The following is an 18,152-nucleotide window of genomic DNA, read 5'->3' on the forward strand; positions in this document are numbered from 1 at the left end:
TAGTAGTACTATTTTTCGGCATTAAATAAAATTTGTAACGAGCACAGCGAAAAATTATTGCTTTTACTGTCATGGTATCGATACGATCGGAATCGGTGGATAGCTATAACCACATCTTAACCGGAGACGAGTTGAACGATATTGTTCGGAAAACTTTAAAAACTGTGAACCAAGTCAATGTTACCGAATACGAAATAAAATCCGATCGGAATGCATTTGGTTACTTGGGCGAGTATTTTCGGCTGACCGTTCACGTGGAAAGTGTAAGTGTTACATTTTGAAAAGGCAAAAAAAAATTCAATTGAAGTAAAACTCTTTGGTTTGGCAATATTAAATCAGTCAATTCCATTTCAATTTCGTTGAATTGGGTTAAGGTTGAGTGTTCGTTAGATTTGTTTGATATTATTTATCTCTCGGATATTATTTGTATACACAAGAAATTGTTATCGTAATGTTCGTCATTGGAACACCTCTTAATACTCTCGCTCATGTATTTTACATATGGACAATTTAAAATGAACTCAATTCTAATTCAGTTCACTATATATAATTTGATTAACCTGACAAAATATTGTGACACATTTGTTATTGTCGGTGGCACATAATTCGATTGAATTAATCGACATGATTTTGGAGATGTAAATTTGATTTACGGTTCACCTGAATTAGCATATACACATTCATTCATGAATAATATAATGTGAGAAAAGTTTGAGTGTGTCCCAGCTTTGGCTGCAACTTATACCAGGGCCTACTTTTTGGAAACTAATTTCTTGAATTTCTCGAAATTTCTCGAATTTTCTCGAATTTCTTAAAATTTCTCGAATTCGAGAAATTCGAGAAACTTCAAGAAACTCGAGAAATTAGTTTCTTGAAATTTCTTGAATTTCTCGAAGTTTCTCGAATTTCTTGAATTTTCTGGAATTTCTTGAAATTTCTCTAATTCGAGGAAATCAAGAAACTTTGAGAAATTCAAGAAATATTTCTCGAAGTTTCTTGAATTTCTGGAAGTTTCTTGAATTTCTCAAAGTTTCTTGATTTTCTCGATTTTCTCTAAAAGTTTCTAAAAAGTACGCCCTGACTTATACCCAGATGGTGGTATAGTACGTTGGACAGTCCTCGATGTGTTGAGTACGAAACACGCATCGGCTGGTCCCAATGATCCGAATTCGGTTCCGCTGCAGCCACTCCACACCAAAAATGTAAAAAGTAGTATGAACGTAATAGTTCTTGGTGCAGCAGATAGCTGTCCACCATGAGTTTAAATAATCACTCCAAAGGTCTTCACGACACACTACCGTTAGTACAACATCGAAGTAAGACAGAAATTACTCATACATGTCTACCGTCAATATTACTAAGGACAGGTAGTGAAGAACTATGGAGTGGTTATTTGAACTCACGGTACGCTAGATTAGTGCTGCAACAACGCTCCCACTACTTTTTCATTTTTTGTGTGAAGTAGCTGTGTGGATTTTAATTCGTCATAGATTAGAGCATTATATAGTTGGCCTGTAGAGGCGCCAGAATTTATTTTCAGTAGTGTGCCCTATTTTAAGATTTTGTTTTTGCTTCAGTGGAAACGCGGTCGTGGTTAGGGTTTTTCCAAAAAGTGTCGCAGAAAATTCATCAACTTTGATGGCATTTTCCCAGTCACTTCCAAACTAATTTTAGAAAATGAATTCAATTCATGTTTCTGATTTTAGCCAGCCGGCCGACCGAAATCCTTTCATGGTTCCATATTCACGTATGTCATAACGCAGATTTTTTTAAAGTTTTTCTTGCATCAATAATAGCTTTGATTTGAGATACTTATTCAACGTTTCCACAAGCATTTCACCACTTTTCCAACCCTTCTCATCTTTTCAAAGTTTAGTGACGGTTCTGTTTATGATACGAAATTGCTTTTCATGATTTATATTTTTATCCCCGTTCTAGGTTGGAACAATAAAGAATTTCCAACATAGTTTCTTCTACAAAGTTTTATTGGAGCTAAAAATCTTCAAGAAAATAGATTATTCTCTAGAAGTAGTAACACATCCTTTGATAACACTAGGCGACATTCTGATAAAAAAAAGTACCAAATTCGATAAGTCAATAGAAATTCGTTTGTTTAGAGGTTTTTCTGTTTCATTTTCCCTCTGAATTCATTCACGGCAGCCCTGCTAATTCTATTTAATTTTATCACGTGGTTAACTGCTGCAAAGTCTTTGGGCCAGACTGATCTCAGAAAAAATTGTCAGACATTTGTATTGTTAAGAATTGTGCTGAAATAAACGAACTATGAACTTTGAAATAGAAATTCGTTTGCAGTTTCTAAAAACTTCAATCGAAAATTAGTAGCCAGTTGTAAAACCAACAGAAATTTTTATTCGTGAAATTCAATTATTAATTTATTGCCTAATTTTCACTACAACTTCAACAGCCATTATTGAAAGTATCAAAACGTATGTTTTTGAAACAAACAACGAACTAGATGAAGGTTCATCTGTAGGTCCGTCTGTAGGGTCAGTTGGAGTCACTGGAGGATCTGTTGAAGGAGGATCTGTTGAAGGAGGATCTGTTGTAGGAGGATCTGTTGTAGCGGGATCTGTTGTAGCGGGATCTGTTGGAGTAGTATCTGTAGGTTCTGGTGATGGTGGTACTTCAAGTTCTAATCCATTAAATGTTACATTGAAAAATGCCAGCCGATCTACGTATTCAATAAAATTGGGTCGTTGCACATCATGGAAATGGCAATCGTACAGACGTACATCTTCGATGTGATCGTCCGGGAATCCGCGCAGGTACAAAGCGTAATTCGATTTGTTCGACGTCACATTTCGAATGTCAATATTACGAACGATCGGCTTGCGGTTTCCGTCCGGTCCTTCTTCATAGTTAAAATCAATCGACAGAGCCATTCCTCTAGATGTACTCGTCCCGGTGTACAATTCCGAGATCTGAATATTTCGAATGAAAATGTCCTCGATCAGTGCGCCTCTGACTGCATTGTTCTTGAATCTTAAGGCCTGTTCCAGCTGTGGACTGCTCATTACACAGTCCTGACAGAAAATATTCTGTGCTCCACCAGAAATTTCCGATCCGATTGTGAAACCGCCGTGGCCATCTTCGAACTGACAATTCTGGACGACAATGTTCTCCGACTTGATACCTATGCGATGACCGTCAGCATTTCGTCCTGATTTCACAGCGATACAATCGTCTCCAGTTCGGAATTTCACATTCTCAATCAGAACGTCTTTACAACTCTCTGGATCGCAGCCATCGCTGTTTGGACCGGTGCTGTTAATTGTCACTCCTCGGACGATGACATTTTCACACTCGACTGGATTAAGAATCCACATGGGTGACCGCACTAGCGTGATATCTTCAATCAAAACGTTCTTGCTGCGATGGGGCTGAACGAATTGTGGTCGTAGATAGTGTCCATCGCCAAATATTCGGTCTTCAACTGGCACGTTATTCTCCACCATTTCCAAGAGAACATTACGAGCAGCTTCTTGAGTAGGGTCTCCTTCGATTGGAGGACCACAGATGATTTCCAAATTGTTGTTGCGTCCCTTCCATGGCCACCAATTAAAGCAGTCAGAATTTCCGTCAAGTGTTCCGGTGCCGGTGATTGCAATATTTTCCGTCTCGAATGCGTAGATGAAGGGTGAGTAGTTCATCAGTTCCATACCTTCCCAACGGCTACGGACGATCGGATATGTGCTGACATCTCGAGTGAAGAGAACTGTCGATCCTTCAGACAAGTGCAGATTTACGTTGCTTAAAAGTTGTATGGCGCTGGTAAGGAACACACCCTGGCGCACGAGAAATGTGGTTATTCTAGTGCAATGTTCTTATTATCGAAATACTTACAGCAGGCACAACGACTCTTCCTCCACCTGCTGCATTGCAAGCTTCAATAGCTCTTCTGAATGCCTCGGTATTAAGTACTTCACCACCCTCAACCGCATCATAGTCCAAGATAGAGAAGTCACGGTTCGGAAAGATTGGTGGACTGATTCTACTTAAGATCTCAGGTACCATATGCCAAGTGCTCACGTCTAATTGAGAGGAACCACAAATTTCGACTCTTCCTTGCGGAGCATCAAGTATCTGGTATGTGATAGGGAACGACAGCTGCGAACAAGGAAAATTCAGTTTTTTTTGCCTTGAAATTAACCCTTTAAGTCTTACGCCTTCGTGTTGAGTTCCGAGTTGTAGTGGGAATGAAAAGCTATGCTCGATGTTTGGCACAACATCTGATCCGAGAGGTTGCTCCGTTAGTATTACATCTCCACCATCTATTGTGCCGGTTACTCTCCAAATTAAGTTGGAGCTTGCTGTGCCTGAATGGTTAACGCATTGCTTGTTTATATGCTTTTAGTCAGCTACACAGACTCATGTACTTACTAGGCACAAAGTTTACGTTGATGTTGTACTCCCTTTTCGTGATTATGTTGCATGCAGTAGTGTCAGTACAATTTTCAATTGTAAATTGACGGAGTGTCCCCAGGGATTCTGTAAAAAAATTATTCGTTATCGGTGCTCGAAAGCTCGGAATGAAATGCATTGCTTACCGCAATCCGGTACCGGTGTGATAAGTTCTGTTCCATTAACTGTTACATTGAAAAATGCCAGTCCATCAACGTGTTCAATGACATTGGGTAGTTGCACATTATGGAAATGGCAGTCGTACAGACGTACATCTTCGATGTGATCGTCCGGGAATCCGCGCAGGTACAGAGCGTACTTCGATTTGTTCGACGTCACATTTCGAATGTCAATATTACGAACGATTGGCTTGCGGTTTCCGTCTGGTCCTTCTTCATAGTTAAAATCAATCGACAGAGCCATACCTCTAGATGTACTCGTCCCGGTGTACAATTCCGAGATCTGAATATTTCGAATGAAAATGTCCTCGATCAGTGCGCCTCTGACTGCATTGTTCTTGAATCTTAAGGCCTGTTCCAGCTGTGGACTGCTCATTACACAGTCCTGACAGAAAATATTCTGTGCTCCACCAGAAATTTCCGATCCGATTGTGAAACCGCCGTGGCCATCTTCGAACTGACAATTCTGGACGACAATGTTCTCCGACTTGATACCTATGCGATGACCGTCAGCATTTCGTCCTGATTTCACAGCGATACAATCGTCTCCAGTTCGGAATTTCACATTCTCAATCAGAACGTCTTTACAACTCTCTGGATCGCAGCCATCGCTGTTTGGACCGGTGCTGTTAATTGTCACTCCTCGGACGATGACATTTTCACACTCGACTGGATTAAGAATCCACATGGGTGACCGCACTAGCGTGATATCTTCAATCAAAACGTTCTTGCTGCGATGGGGCTGAACGAATTGTGGTCGTAGATAGTGTCCATCGCCAAATATTCGGTCTTCAACTGGCACGTTATTCTCCACCATTTCCAAGAGAACATTACGAGCAGCTTCTTGAGTAGGGTCTCCTTCGACTGGAGGACCACAGATGATTTCCAAATTGTTGTTGCGTCCCTTCCATGGCCACCAATTAAAGCAGTCAGAATTTCCGTCAAGTGTTCCGGTGCCGGTGATTGCAATATTTTCCGTCTCGAATGCGTAGATGAAGGGTGAGTAGTTCATCAGTTCCATACCTTCCCAACGGCTACGGACGATCGGATATGTGCTTACATCTTGAGTGAAGAGAACTGTCGATCCTTCAGATAAGTGCAGATTTACGTTGCTTAAAAGTTGTATGGCGCTGGTAAGGAATACACCCTGGCGCACGAGAAATGTGGTTATTATTGTGCAATGTTCTCATGATCAAAGTACTTACAGCTGGCACAACTACTCTTCCTCCACCTGCTGCATTGCAAGCTTCAATAGCTCTTCTGAATGCCTCGGTATTAAGTACTTCACCTCCCTCAACCGCATCATAGTCCAAGATGGAGAAGTCACGGTTCGGGAAGATTGGTGGACTGATTCTACTTAAGATCTCGGGTACCATATGCCAAGTGCTCACGTCTAATTGAGAGGAGCCACAAATTTCGACTCTTCCTTGCGGAGCATCAAGTATCTGGTATGTGATAGGGAACGACAGCTGCGAACAAAGAAAATTCAGTTTTCTTTGCATCGAAATTAACCGTTTAAGTCTTACGCCTTCGTGTTGTGTTCCGAGTTGTAGTGGGAAGGAAAAGCTATGCTCGATGTTTGGCACAATATCTGATTCGAGAGGTTGCTCCGTTAGTATTACATCTTCACCATCTATTGTGCCGGTTACTCTCCAAATTAAGTTGGAGCTTGCTGTGCCTGAATGGTTAACGCATTTCTTGTTTATATTCTTTTAGTCAGCTACACAGACTCATGTACTTACTAGGAACAAAGTTTACGTTGATGTTGTACTCCCTTTTCGTGATTATGTTGCATGCCGTAGTGTCAGTACAATTTTCAATTGTAAATTGACGGAGTGTCCCCAGGGATTCTGCAAAAAAAAATATTTGTGATCGGTGCTCGGAAGCTCGGAATTAAATGCATTGCTTACCGCAATCCGGTACGGGTGTGATAAGTTCTGTTCCATTAACTGTTACATTGAAAAATGCCAGTCGATCAACGTGTTCAATGACATTGGGAAGTTGCACATTATGGAAATGGCAGTCGTACAGACGTACATCTTCGATGTGATCGTCCGGGAATCCGCGCAGGTACAGAGCGTACTTCGATTTGTTCGACGTCACATTTCGAATGTCAATATTACGAACGATTGGCTTGCGGTTTCCGTCTGGTCCTTCTTCATAATTGAAATCAATCGACAGAGCCATTCCTCTAGATGTACTCGTCCCGGTGTACAATTCCGAGATCTGAATATTTCGAATGAAAATGTCCTCGATCAGTGCGCCTCTGACTGCATTGTTCTTGAATCTTAAGGCCTGTTCCAGCTGTGGACTGCTCATTACACAGTCCTGACAGAAAATATTCTGTGCTCCACCAGAAATTTCCGATCCGATTGTGAAACCGCCGTGGCCATCTTCGAACTGACAATTCTGGACGACAATGTTCTCCGACTTGATTCCTATGCGATGGCCGTCAGCATTTCGTCCTGATTTCACAGCGATACAATCGTCTCCAGTTCGGAATTTCACATTCTCAATCAGAACGTCTTTACAACTCTCTGGATCGCAGCCATCGCTGTTTGGACCGGTGCTGTTAATTGTCACACCTCGGACGATGACATTTTCACACTCGACTGGATTAAGAATCCACATGGGTGACCGCACTAGCGTGATATCTTCAATCAAAACGTTCTTGCTGCGATGGGGCTGAACGAATTGTGGTCGTAGATAGTGTCCATCGCCAAATATTCGGTCTTCAACTGGCACGTTATTCTCCACCATTTCCAAGAGAACATTACGAGCAGCTTCTTGAGTAGGGTCTCCTTCGATTGGAGGACCACAGATGATTTCCAAATTGTTGTTGCGTCCCTTCCATGGCCACCAATTAAAGCAGTCAGAATTTCCGTCAAGTGTACCGGTGCCGGTGATTGCAATATTTTCCGTCTCGAATGCGTAGATGAAGGGTGAGTAGTTCATCAGTTCCATACCTTCCCAACGGCTACGGACGATCGGATATGTGCTTACATCTTGAGTGAAGAGAACTGTCGATCCTTCAGATAAGTGCAGATTTACGTTGCTTAAAAGTTGTATGGCGCTGGTAAGGAATACACCCTGGCGCACGAGAAATGTGGTTATTGTTGTGCAATGTTCTAATGATCAAAGTACTTACAGCTGGCACAACTACTCTTCCGCCACCTGCTGCATTGCAAGCTTCAATAGCTCTTCTAAATGCCTCGGTATTAAGTACATCACCACCCTCAACAGCATCATAGGCTAAGATGGAGAAGTCGCGATTCGGGAAAATTGGTGGACTGATTCTACTTAAGATCTCGGGTACCATGTGCCAAGTGCTTACGTCTAATTGAGAGGAGCCACAAATTTCGACTCTTCCTTGCGCAGCATCAAGTATCTGGTATGTGATAGGAAACGACAGCTGCAACCGAATAATTTTTTAATTTTTTTTTGCATTAAAATTGAGAATGGTGTTGTCGTACGCCTTCGTGCTTCATTCCAAATTGCATGGGGAAGGAAAAGCTATTTTCAATGGTTGGCAGAACAATAGCGATAGGTTGCTCCGTCAGTAATTCTTCTCTACCATCAATTGTCGCAGTTACTCTCCAAATTAAGTTTCCACTGAAAGCACCTGCACAGATTGATTACATCAGTTAATGTGTTTCTCGACGTCTACATTCCCTAATCCCAATAACTTACTCGGAACGAAAGTAACTCCGAAGTTGTATTCTCTTTTCGTGATGATCTTACATGCCGTGGTGTCAGTACAATTGTCGATTGTAAATGAACGAAGCGATCCCACAGATTCTGATGCAAAATATCGTTGAACAAAAATTTAACATTGGAATTGAGTAACTTACCACAATCAGTTCCATTGTCTCCCACATCTGGCCCCGTGAATATTTCACCATTGACTGTTACGTTGTCCAAATGAAGATGATCCACAAATTCGATTATATTGTCACGAACAACATTATCGAAATTGCAATCGTAAAGACGAATATCCGAGATGTGGTCCGTCGGGAATCCACGCAAATAGAAAGCGTAATTTGCCGTAGTAGCAGTTACATTACGAATATCAACATTTCGCACAACTGGACTGTAATCGCCAGCTGCTCCTTCTTGATAGTTAAAGTCAATGGAGAGAACCATACCCCTAGTAGAACTGGCACCATTGTATAATTCGGAAATGTGAACATTTCTCACGAAAATGTCTTCGATGAGCCCGCCCCTAAGTGCATTGTTTTTGAATCTCAAAGCCTGTTCCAAATTTGGACTGCTCATTACAGCATCTTGAAAGAAGACGTTCTTCGCACCTCCTGATATTTCCGATCCGATCGTAAACGCACCGTGTCCATCTTGAAACTGGCAATTCTGAATGACGATATTCTCCGACTTAACGTTCACTCTTCTTCCGTCATTGTTTCTTCCAGACTTGATAGCAATACAATCGTCACCAGTATGGAAATTAACATTTTCGATTAGAACGTCTTTGCTGGACTCTGGATCGCATCCGTCACTGTTTGGACCCTTGCTTTCAATAGTAACTCCTCGAACGATCACATTTTCACACAAAACTGGATTCAGTATCCACATTGGCGATCGTCTCAATGTAATGCCTTCGATCAATACGTTTCTACTTCGTTGTGGTTGAACAAATTGCGGTCGTAAGAAATGGCCAGGTCCGAATACTCTCTCTTCAACTGGAACACCCCTGGCAACCATATCTGTAAGCAATGCCAGATCGACAGCTTGTCCAGGATGGGCGGTGGTTATGTTACACAACGCTTGCAAATTACTATTCACTCCATTCCATGGCCACCAATTATCACAATCTGCATTTCCGTCAAGCACACCTGCTCCGGTGAGCCCAATATTTTCCGCATCGTATGCATAAATGAACGGAGAATAGTTTATTAGTTCCATACCCTCTGTGCGACTGAGAACGTTTGGATATTTGGTTGTGTCATGAGTGAATAATATTGTAGATCCTTGCATCAGATGCAGATTCACATTGCTCAGAAGAGTAATGGCACCCGTCAAAAATGTTCCCTGGAGAAGTATTCTTCAAGTAATGTGTGCTGATATAAACGCTGTAAGATCGCGCGATTACTTACCTCTGGTACAACAACTCTTCCGCCTCCAGCAGCATTACACGCCTCAATAGCCGCTTTAAATGCTTCTGTATTGTCTGTTACCCCATCATTAACTGCATTGTAGTTTGTTATTATAAAGTTCTCGTTACGAAATGTTGGAGCCCTGATCCGACCAAGTATCTCCGGAACCATGTGCCAAGAATTCACATCCATCGTAGAGGTCGTACATATTTCAATTCGCTGCGATGGTCTGTCGATTATTTGGAATGTGACAGGTACTGTTTTCTAAAAGAGAAGATTTTCACTTATCGACTCGCATTGATACCGCGAAAATTGTCTTATGAAATTCATGAAGTGTTTCGTTGATAAACAAATGGCTTTTGCTTGAATGATAGTGCGCTCGTCAATGATTTATCATCTAGAGATATGAGTGAAGAATATGAGTCCTTTTTGCAGAAAGTGTGATGATGAGTCGTATTTTCTCTGTTTACTTACTCCCTCAGCATTACTGTTGAATGCAAACGAGTATGTGACTGTGTATGAAAGTCCCGGTCTGATGTCGCCTACGAGACGTTCTTCAGATAAAACCTCTTCATCGGTTATGATTCTCCAAATTAAGTTCGTGCTTGCGGTTCCTTTTCCGATTAAAATTTCGATTAATTTTACCATTACCTGAATTACACTCAAATAATGCTCCAGCAGCCAGACTTACTTGCCAAAAACTCTACCCGAACATTGTACTCCCTTTTCGGTATGATGACGCATGCATCGATACTTGTACAATTTTCAATTGCTATATCCAACAATATCCCATTCGCTGTGTCACAATTTTCATTGAACAATCCCGATTTTAATGGACGATTGATCAGTTGAGATTTAAATAGCTGCGGTGGTATTTGCGACGGTAAAAGTAATTCTATTGAAAGTACCGAACTGATAAGTAACGGAAAAATCGCTATTAGGATTTTCATCGTTGAATGGATGAGCGACGATTGAGTAAAATTTTGGAAACTCATCGACTAAATAATTTTACGTTTCTTGAGATTAAGTGAAACGAGCAATTCAACCAATTTAATCAGTTGAAAGACGTATCATCTTCACATTTTATTTTATTTTATCATTTTCGTTGTCAGTGTGAGGGGAATTTTTGTTTACCTCATCATCAGCTCACCATTGAGGTATAAAGACGTAATTGAATGTTCCATTGATTGGATCAATTTAATTGTGGACTCGGTTAGCACCAACACTGCAACTGAACACAAAATAATCAACTACTTAAAGGGAATATCATGTCCAATGGAATCGTTCTCTTAAGTTATGATTCTGTCCATTCTGCAATAGTTTCGGTTTTCTATACTAGAACAAGCACTGCTAAATTGTTGATCCCTTTATATCTTTGCAATAAGTCTTTCTGTTTACATTCAGTGTTTAACCTATTTCGGACGGATATCATATCATCTGTTATCAAGAAGGACTTCAGAAATAAATGACAAACCTGCAAAATGCGATCCAATATCAAAAAGAATGTTCAAACAAATGAAGTAAAAGAATCGAAATGAATCTCTTGAAAATGTTTAGAACAAATGAAGTAATAGATTCGATCCGACATGTTTGCTCTACGTGAATGGTTAAGTCCAGGGGATTATTTTTGAGGAATTTTTCCCGATTATTCTGAAATGTTCCCACTTTTTACAAAAACATTTTTCAGTAAAATAAGAATGGGAAAAGCGAGAAAATTGCAGAAAAAAAAACATTTCCTAAAATACAGTTCCTAGTTAAGTCTGAAGCAACCACCCTCGAAAATATGGTCTCACCAACAAACCTATGTAACCCAAAGTGTGTATGAGGTCCGTTATTAACCATCGTCAATATCTTGAACTATGCGATAATAATGTGTTCCCTGGAACGCTGTATAGTGGTCTTATCAAACAGAAGAGCTGATCACGACAACGACACGCAGTCCATGTGCTATAACTAAAATTCTTTTCGTCATAATGCTTATAAGTGGTTTCGATTGCTTAATTTGATTTATCTCAAAATGTAAACTGGAGATCTTCAGGTTCTTCTTTTGACTATCAACAAGAATGATTAGAAAATTTCGCCCAATTGGTTGTTATTGCCGGTAAAGACCAGTTAGTCGACGACCTGGGAAGTGAAATTTAAGAGGAATTATTAGAGAGAAAAGATATTGTGAGACGCGTTTAGACTTAAGAAACGTTTTCGTAGCATATCTACCAATAAATTTGGTTGATCTCCTTGTTCAGTTGAGTACCCAAAATATTTATTTCAAATATTATTTAACCTTCTGCTGTTTTCATGTTTATAAAGCAATCGATGGTCAGTTACAGCACTGATACTCTGAATTGTCAAAATGAGGATTTTCGGGAAAGTAGACTTAGCGGTAATGTCGAACTAAACGCTGCCCTTACCAAGGTACATATATATTTACCTTGGCCCTTACGGAAATGCGAAATTATATATTTCCATTACCGCCATCCAGCCTTGGGTTGTGCGAATTTATCTATTTTATTATCGTAAACGAATGAATGGACACAGACAATCATCAACCTTCACCAAAATCTAGATTTGAGGTAAAAATCCGTGTCCAAGAAGATGATAAACTAAAAAAAGAAATCAAAACCGGAAAGAAATTGTTGTGATAGCAAATATTATCAAACACTTCGATAAGTCGTTGGAGTAAATTTAGTAAATTTGGTGCACCGAACGAAAAGTACTTGTACAGACTTTTTGTAAACTGACGACTTTACACCATTCGTATGGTATAACAGAAAAATTCCGGTATGAAATCGATCTTTGTGAAGACTGCTCGATTTTAGATAAAGTGATTTTTGGGGTCGCAGACCTTCTAGGACCTTCAGTTTAGTGACTTTAACCATTCTTTTGTTTTTTACCTTTACAGAATCTGTGCAGACGAGTGTTACTAATAAATTCGCACAAAATCTATTACTTCATTAGTTTCAACATTGTCTTTTCTATGTCACATTAGCCATAACGCAGAACTTGTCGCTTATTTTTGTCGTATAACCGATTACTAATTTCAGACAACATCAACTTCAAGCCAAACATTAAAGTACTTCATAAAGTCTCTTCCCATCAACGATGAGGCACAGAGGAAGTACATCGAAAGTTATGGAATGTTTCAGAAAGAGGGTGTCTTATACAATGACCTCCTCTCGCAACTAGGTGGAACCGACTCGAGTTCAGTCTCAGCAAAATGGAGACCAGAGTGTTTCTTGGCTCGATCCGATTTACTGGTCTTCGAAGATCTGAATCTTCTCGGATATTCCCATTTGGAGCATCGTACGGCGCTGCAAATTCCACATATCGAATGTACGTTGAATAGTATAGCAAAAATGCATGCAGCGGGCATTGCGTACGAGACGAGGGAAGCGACTAACATTGGTAGTAAGTTTAAAGACGTGCTGTTTGAGCCATCGATTGGTTTAACGAATACATGGCACTTGGTTGGACTGCAGGTAACGTCACATCATTTCTGTTTCATTTTACTATAATTTTATCAACGCAGACATAAACCATCATTCACATGCAGGCAGTAAAATTTATTGCACCACTCACTCCAAACTTTGCCAAATACAAAGACTGGTCGACCCAGAAATTCGACAAACTGATCGCACCCATCTACGAAATGATGTTGGAATCGACAAAATACCGAAATGTGTTATGCCATCGCGACCTCTGGCAAAGCAATTTAGTTTACAAATTCGAACGAAACGTGAATGATAACATTGATCAATCCAAACCAATTGAATGTGTTCTGATTGACTATCAAATTTGTCGTTATCTACCACCAGTTGTTGATGTTATTGGCTTAATTAGTGTCAGCACTAGGCTTGAACATCGTAAACAGTATTATGGTCGTTATCTGCGATATTATTATGATGCCTTAGCAAGGGAATTGAACGAGTACAAAATTGAGGCGAGCAACGAGCTTAGTTGGGATGAATTTGTTCAAAGTTCCAGAGAGTTGAAATTACTTCCCTTGGCCATCAATGCGGTGTGTATACCACTGACTACGTTATCGTCCGAAATTTTGTTGTCATTGAAGACTGAGAATCCAGCCAGGTACATGCGAACTATGACCGTTAATAGGCATGAATTCATACTGGAGTACATGGAAAAGGATGCTGAGTATAAAGAAATTGTGATGGAAAGCTACAGTGAACTGTTGGACTGTATGTTTGGAATAAATGAGTAAGACTATAATGGAACACTTTTGGTTGACTTTTCATTTAGATCCGGTTGAAAATCACTTCGAGATTTCTTCGATTTTATTTGTCTCATACAGTTTGTGTCAAAGAGCCAAATGATGGATTGGTCTTACGTATGTTGATTCCGGGGAGGAATGATTTTCTCAAATTTCTAACCTAGGATATAGAACAAAGGAAGAGTAGTGCATGGGTCAGATATTTTTCATGCTTCGGGGCCGAAAATGAGGGCAATTTTTCGAATTTTCTCGGGTTTCCGGCCCTCTGCATGAAAACTCACATGTGCACCTGTTTGGGACGGTTGATTTAAGGCACTTCGTTCGGCCTACAATCCGCGAAATTGCCAAAAATCAATCGTCCAAAAAATGACTATTGCGTAGCAGCCTTGAAACGCTAGGAAAATATTTTTGATTTTGCGATTCTGTGAGAACACTTTTAATTCTACGGCACGAAATTTGGTGTAAGGCTTGATTTCAACTTACCAAAAAAGAACTCCGTGTGAGAGACAAAATTGAATATTTTCAATATTGGCTTTGTTTACTTGACAGCTCGCTCTCTCACTGCACTCACACAGGGTACTTTTTGTTAAGTGGAAACCATACTTAATGCAAAACATGGACATAGGTTTTATGCAAATTTGCAACAAAGGGCAATAAATTTGTTCACAGAACACTTGCAAGATTTCTGACCAAGTAGTGGAGCAACATGCGCAGATCTACCTATGAGCGGTTCGCTATCGTCTGGATCAAAAGTCTAAATTCGTCCCAAGAAAATCAATTTCTTCAAAGCTTTTTTAACTGCCCAGGTCAGGTCAAATGTAATCTGAATCCGTCCCTGCGGAGCAACTGAAGAGTACTAGTTTTACCTAGCCGAGACTGCCACTAGCCAAATGTCATGAGGTCGAAAAAGGTACTTGGATTTTCATAACTTGTTTAGCTTTAACGACTGGGCTTCTGAAAATCCTTCCAGTTTTTGTTGTTTTGTGTTTCTCTTAATCAAGTGGATCGATCCGTTTTTGATTAACCAGTGATCAATCGGTGGTTAGTAGTGCTGCTGTAACTGAATATAAAAATCAGTTTAAGCTACCATGTTAAGGTAAAACAACATAAAATAATTTAAGCAAGATTTTTGAAAATCTTTTGCAGGCTTTGAGCTGCTTTTACTTACATACTAATCAAAATATTCAACGTCAAGAGAATCCTCAAGAAATTCGTAAAAAGCTCTCTAAAACTTTCAAGCTCACAAAAGCTATCTATGCACATTACTGAAATCAATCCCAGGTGTAGAGGTAATCGCATTTGCCGACGATATTGCTATTTTGGTCACTGGCGATGATATATCGATTATGGAATCCATCATGAACTGTGCCTTACACATCTTATCGGTTTGGGTAAATTCGAATAAAATGACTGTAAACATGGAAAAGACAAATTATCAACTGTTCAGCATGAAAAATAACTGCAGAAAATTCAATTTGTCATACAACAATGAACCGGTAACCGAAACTATTAATCAACGTTATCTTGGAATTATTCTTGATCAACGGCTGACATTCAAATCACACATCACCGAGGTAGTCGACAAATCAGAAAAAAGGCTCCAAATATTGAAACGTCTAGCAAGCACGAAGTGGGGTGCATCAAAAGATACACTTATGCTGACATACAAATCGTACATTTTACCAGTGCTGATGAATGGCAGCGAACTGTTGATTTGTACAAGTAAATCACAAATAAAAAGACTGGAAATTGTGCAAAATAAAGCACTTCGAATCATAACTGGAGGTATTAAATCAACTCCCATTACTGCGATGGAAATGTTCAGCAATGTCAAACCAATTGAATTGTTCTGTGAAGAAGCAGCCCTAAAAATGTTTGAGAGAATTCGACGAATCCCGAACTGCCTTTGGAACAACATCAAACCTATGAACAATACCCTACGATCGAAAGTCTCATTTTTCAACAAAATTCAAGATTTACATACAAAATACGACTTGAATCTGCAAATGAATGTGCGCCGTTTTACAACAAAGAAGAAGCGACGAGTAAACATGAGAAAATTTAAAATGGCAAAAAATTCAATAAAAAAGACACTGGCAGAAATTACTGTTACTCGCCAATCAATTGAAGCAAGGAGCAAATCATGGTCCGAACTAACAACAAATTCAATCAAGTCGGAAAAGAGGAAGATTTATGCAGCGAATTTCCGCAAACTGACTGGCCACGACTTGCTATACAAACACTTGAACAGAATTGGTGTCAAAAGTTCCCCACTGTGTCCGTTATGCAATTTAACAGAACAAACATCCGACCACATTATCAATTGCACCAACTTAACTGCTTTGAAAAACAACTTGATGCAGCAAAACCTTAATGACGAAGACCTGTTCTCAGAAATTTATTGGCACGTCAGGGACCGCCAATAATTTAAATGATTAATGTATTTTATTGAAATTATAAATATTATTGTTCAGAAATATAGCATTAGACAAAATAAAAAAAAAAACAAAAGCTATTTAGAACTTTTGAAACGAAGATACTACTCGTAAAATCAGTGAAATTGTTGAAATGAATCCGCTTCAAATCAATTTATTTATGATTCGATGCTAAAAGTGGCCAGTTAGTGGTGCATCTTTTTTACAGTAACAGTTCCATCTATAATCTATACTATCCATTGTAACCGACTCACATATGAATAGTTAAATGCAGCAAATTATAAGAAAAATGAAATTTCATTCATTTACCTCCGCATCGAATAGGCTTACAATTTTTTCTGTTCACGAGTGTGGAGTTTTTATGCTGAGCCGAAGGCGAGTATGTAATCAACTATTCTTAGTGGCGAGGACCCATACGATGATCAAGACACAATTGCTAAAAATTTCCGTAAATTCTCAAGAATGCTTAAATTTTAAGCTACATTTTTGGTAGTAAAATGTTCATGTATCCATTAGTAACCAATTCCTCCAAATGATGCAACAATGAAAGCTCAAAATTGCAATAAATTTCAAATCAAATGATTGTTATGCATGTACATGCATGATCGTTCAAGTTCGAATTAAGGAGATAACATAGATATAGTGTTCTTATCTTATCACCAACCCACCGTTATGTATACATTGTAGAGTATAGATTTTCATGGTAACGTTAAGTAATGGTATTTGATAAGCTGCACTGTCAGGGGGACTGAAAACCGTTTATATCCTCCTATGGTGTATAAGAGTGCCTCATATTTTTCATACAAACTTATGATTTTCCTCTCTTGTCTTCGGCTCTTCCTAGGAACTACACACTTACTTCAAAAATCAATTATCGCGCCATATCTTACTTTATTATACTTGAGTTATTCTGGACCTATTACATGATTGTTTACACATAATGATATAAATCATAAAGATAAAGCTTGTCTGATAGATATATAAAACAGTAAGCCCAAGTAGTGCGAAAATTATATCGAATAAATTAGACTTTAAGAAATCATATTGCCATCGTTAACAATCATTCGACGCGCTTCACGACAATTCTTTTTTATTAATTCCATTAAAGAAGCTGTGAGTTTGACATTGGTATTCTTCGTTCATGTTCTAAAAATATATGAGATTCTAAAACCCGATTTCACCAACCGACGAACCGAAAAAATTATACATCAATTTGAACTCAAACGGTGAAGAAGTCTTGCAAGACGTTTGAGTATATAGTTAATATTGCCAAATATTGTGAAATACCAAAACAGAAAGAAGAAGAAGATGTCGACATCGAATCTACAATTGATCGAAACAAGTAAATTGTTTTCGGAAGAAGAATGTGCGGAAATCGTCCGAAAAACTTTGAATCGTGAAAGTGTTTCCGTTAAAAGTGTCGAGTTGTTCGGTAATAAAACAGTTTTCGGTTTTTTGGGTGAATATTTCCGGTTGATCATTCATGTCAATGATGGCAACGAATCAGAAGCGGTAAGTACAGCGAAGGTATTTCTTATTTGTTTCAGTCCGCTTTTTCTTCATTTCTAATTTATGTCGAGTTTCGTTTCTGGTCACTTTATTTCATCATTTCATTCATCAACATCGAAAACCGCACTGTTCCTCTGTCTGTGTTCTGTTATCGACAATTAAGACAAATATGAGTGCTGAGCTTTTGCTAATGTAGTCTTTAAATGTAAATTTTGGATGTTACAACTATTGAAGTAAAAGATTTTGCCTCAAAACGCTGAATATTGCACAGGTT

General features: G+C 39.2%; 2 protein-coding genes across 4 annotated transcripts in view; one reads left to right on the forward strand and one right to left on the reverse strand.

Annotated features, from left to right (window-relative positions):
• Positions 1-18,152, forward strand: part of LOC119070699 — a 20,026-nt gene continuing 1,874 nt past the window's right edge. The window contains exons 1-5 of the mRNA XM_037175150.1: positions 1-263; positions 12,751-13,185; positions 13,260-13,921; positions 15,184-15,325; positions 17,630-17,881. Coding sequence (XP_037031045.1) covers positions 72-263; positions 12,751-13,185; positions 13,260-13,921; positions 15,184-15,325; positions 17,630-17,881 — 1,683 coding nt within the window. The 5' untranslated portion in view covers positions 1-71. The remainder of the gene's footprint in view (positions 264-12,750; positions 13,186-13,259; positions 13,922-15,183; positions 15,326-17,629; positions 17,882-18,152) is intronic.
• Positions 2,348-10,700, reverse strand: LOC119070913. 3 transcript variants are annotated; one of them, XM_037175446.1, is made up of 17 exons: positions 10,401-10,700; positions 10,184-10,323; positions 9,710-9,973; positions 8,453-9,644; positions 8,292-8,399; positions 8,075-8,223; positions 7,750-8,013; positions 6,512-7,691; positions 6,344-6,451; positions 6,128-6,279; positions 5,807-6,070; positions 4,569-5,748; positions 4,402-4,509; positions 4,186-4,337; positions 3,865-4,128; positions 2,561-3,806; positions 2,348-2,530 (listed from the first exon to the last, which is right to left on the reverse strand). In XM_037175446.1, exons 1-17 carry the CDS (start codon positions 10,657-10,659, stop codon positions 2,394-2,396), a joined length of 7,167 nt encoding a protein of 2,388 aa, XP_037031341.1. In that variant the 5' UTR covers positions 10,660-10,700; the 3' UTR covers positions 2,348-2,393. The 3 variants fall into 3 exon arrangements, with proteins under 3 accessions (XP_037031341.1, XP_037031340.1, XP_037031339.1); XM_037175445.1 differs by having other exon boundaries at positions 2,348-2,524; positions 2,555-3,806; XM_037175444.1 differs by having other exon boundaries at positions 2,348-3,806.

Source organism: Bradysia coprophila (assembly GCF_014529535.1).
Source record: "Bradysia coprophila strain Holo2 chromosome IV unlocalized genomic scaffold, BU_Bcop_v1 contig_106, whole genome shotgun sequence".
Taxonomy (NCBI): Eukaryota; Metazoa; Arthropoda; class Insecta; order Diptera; family Sciaridae; genus Bradysia; species Bradysia coprophila.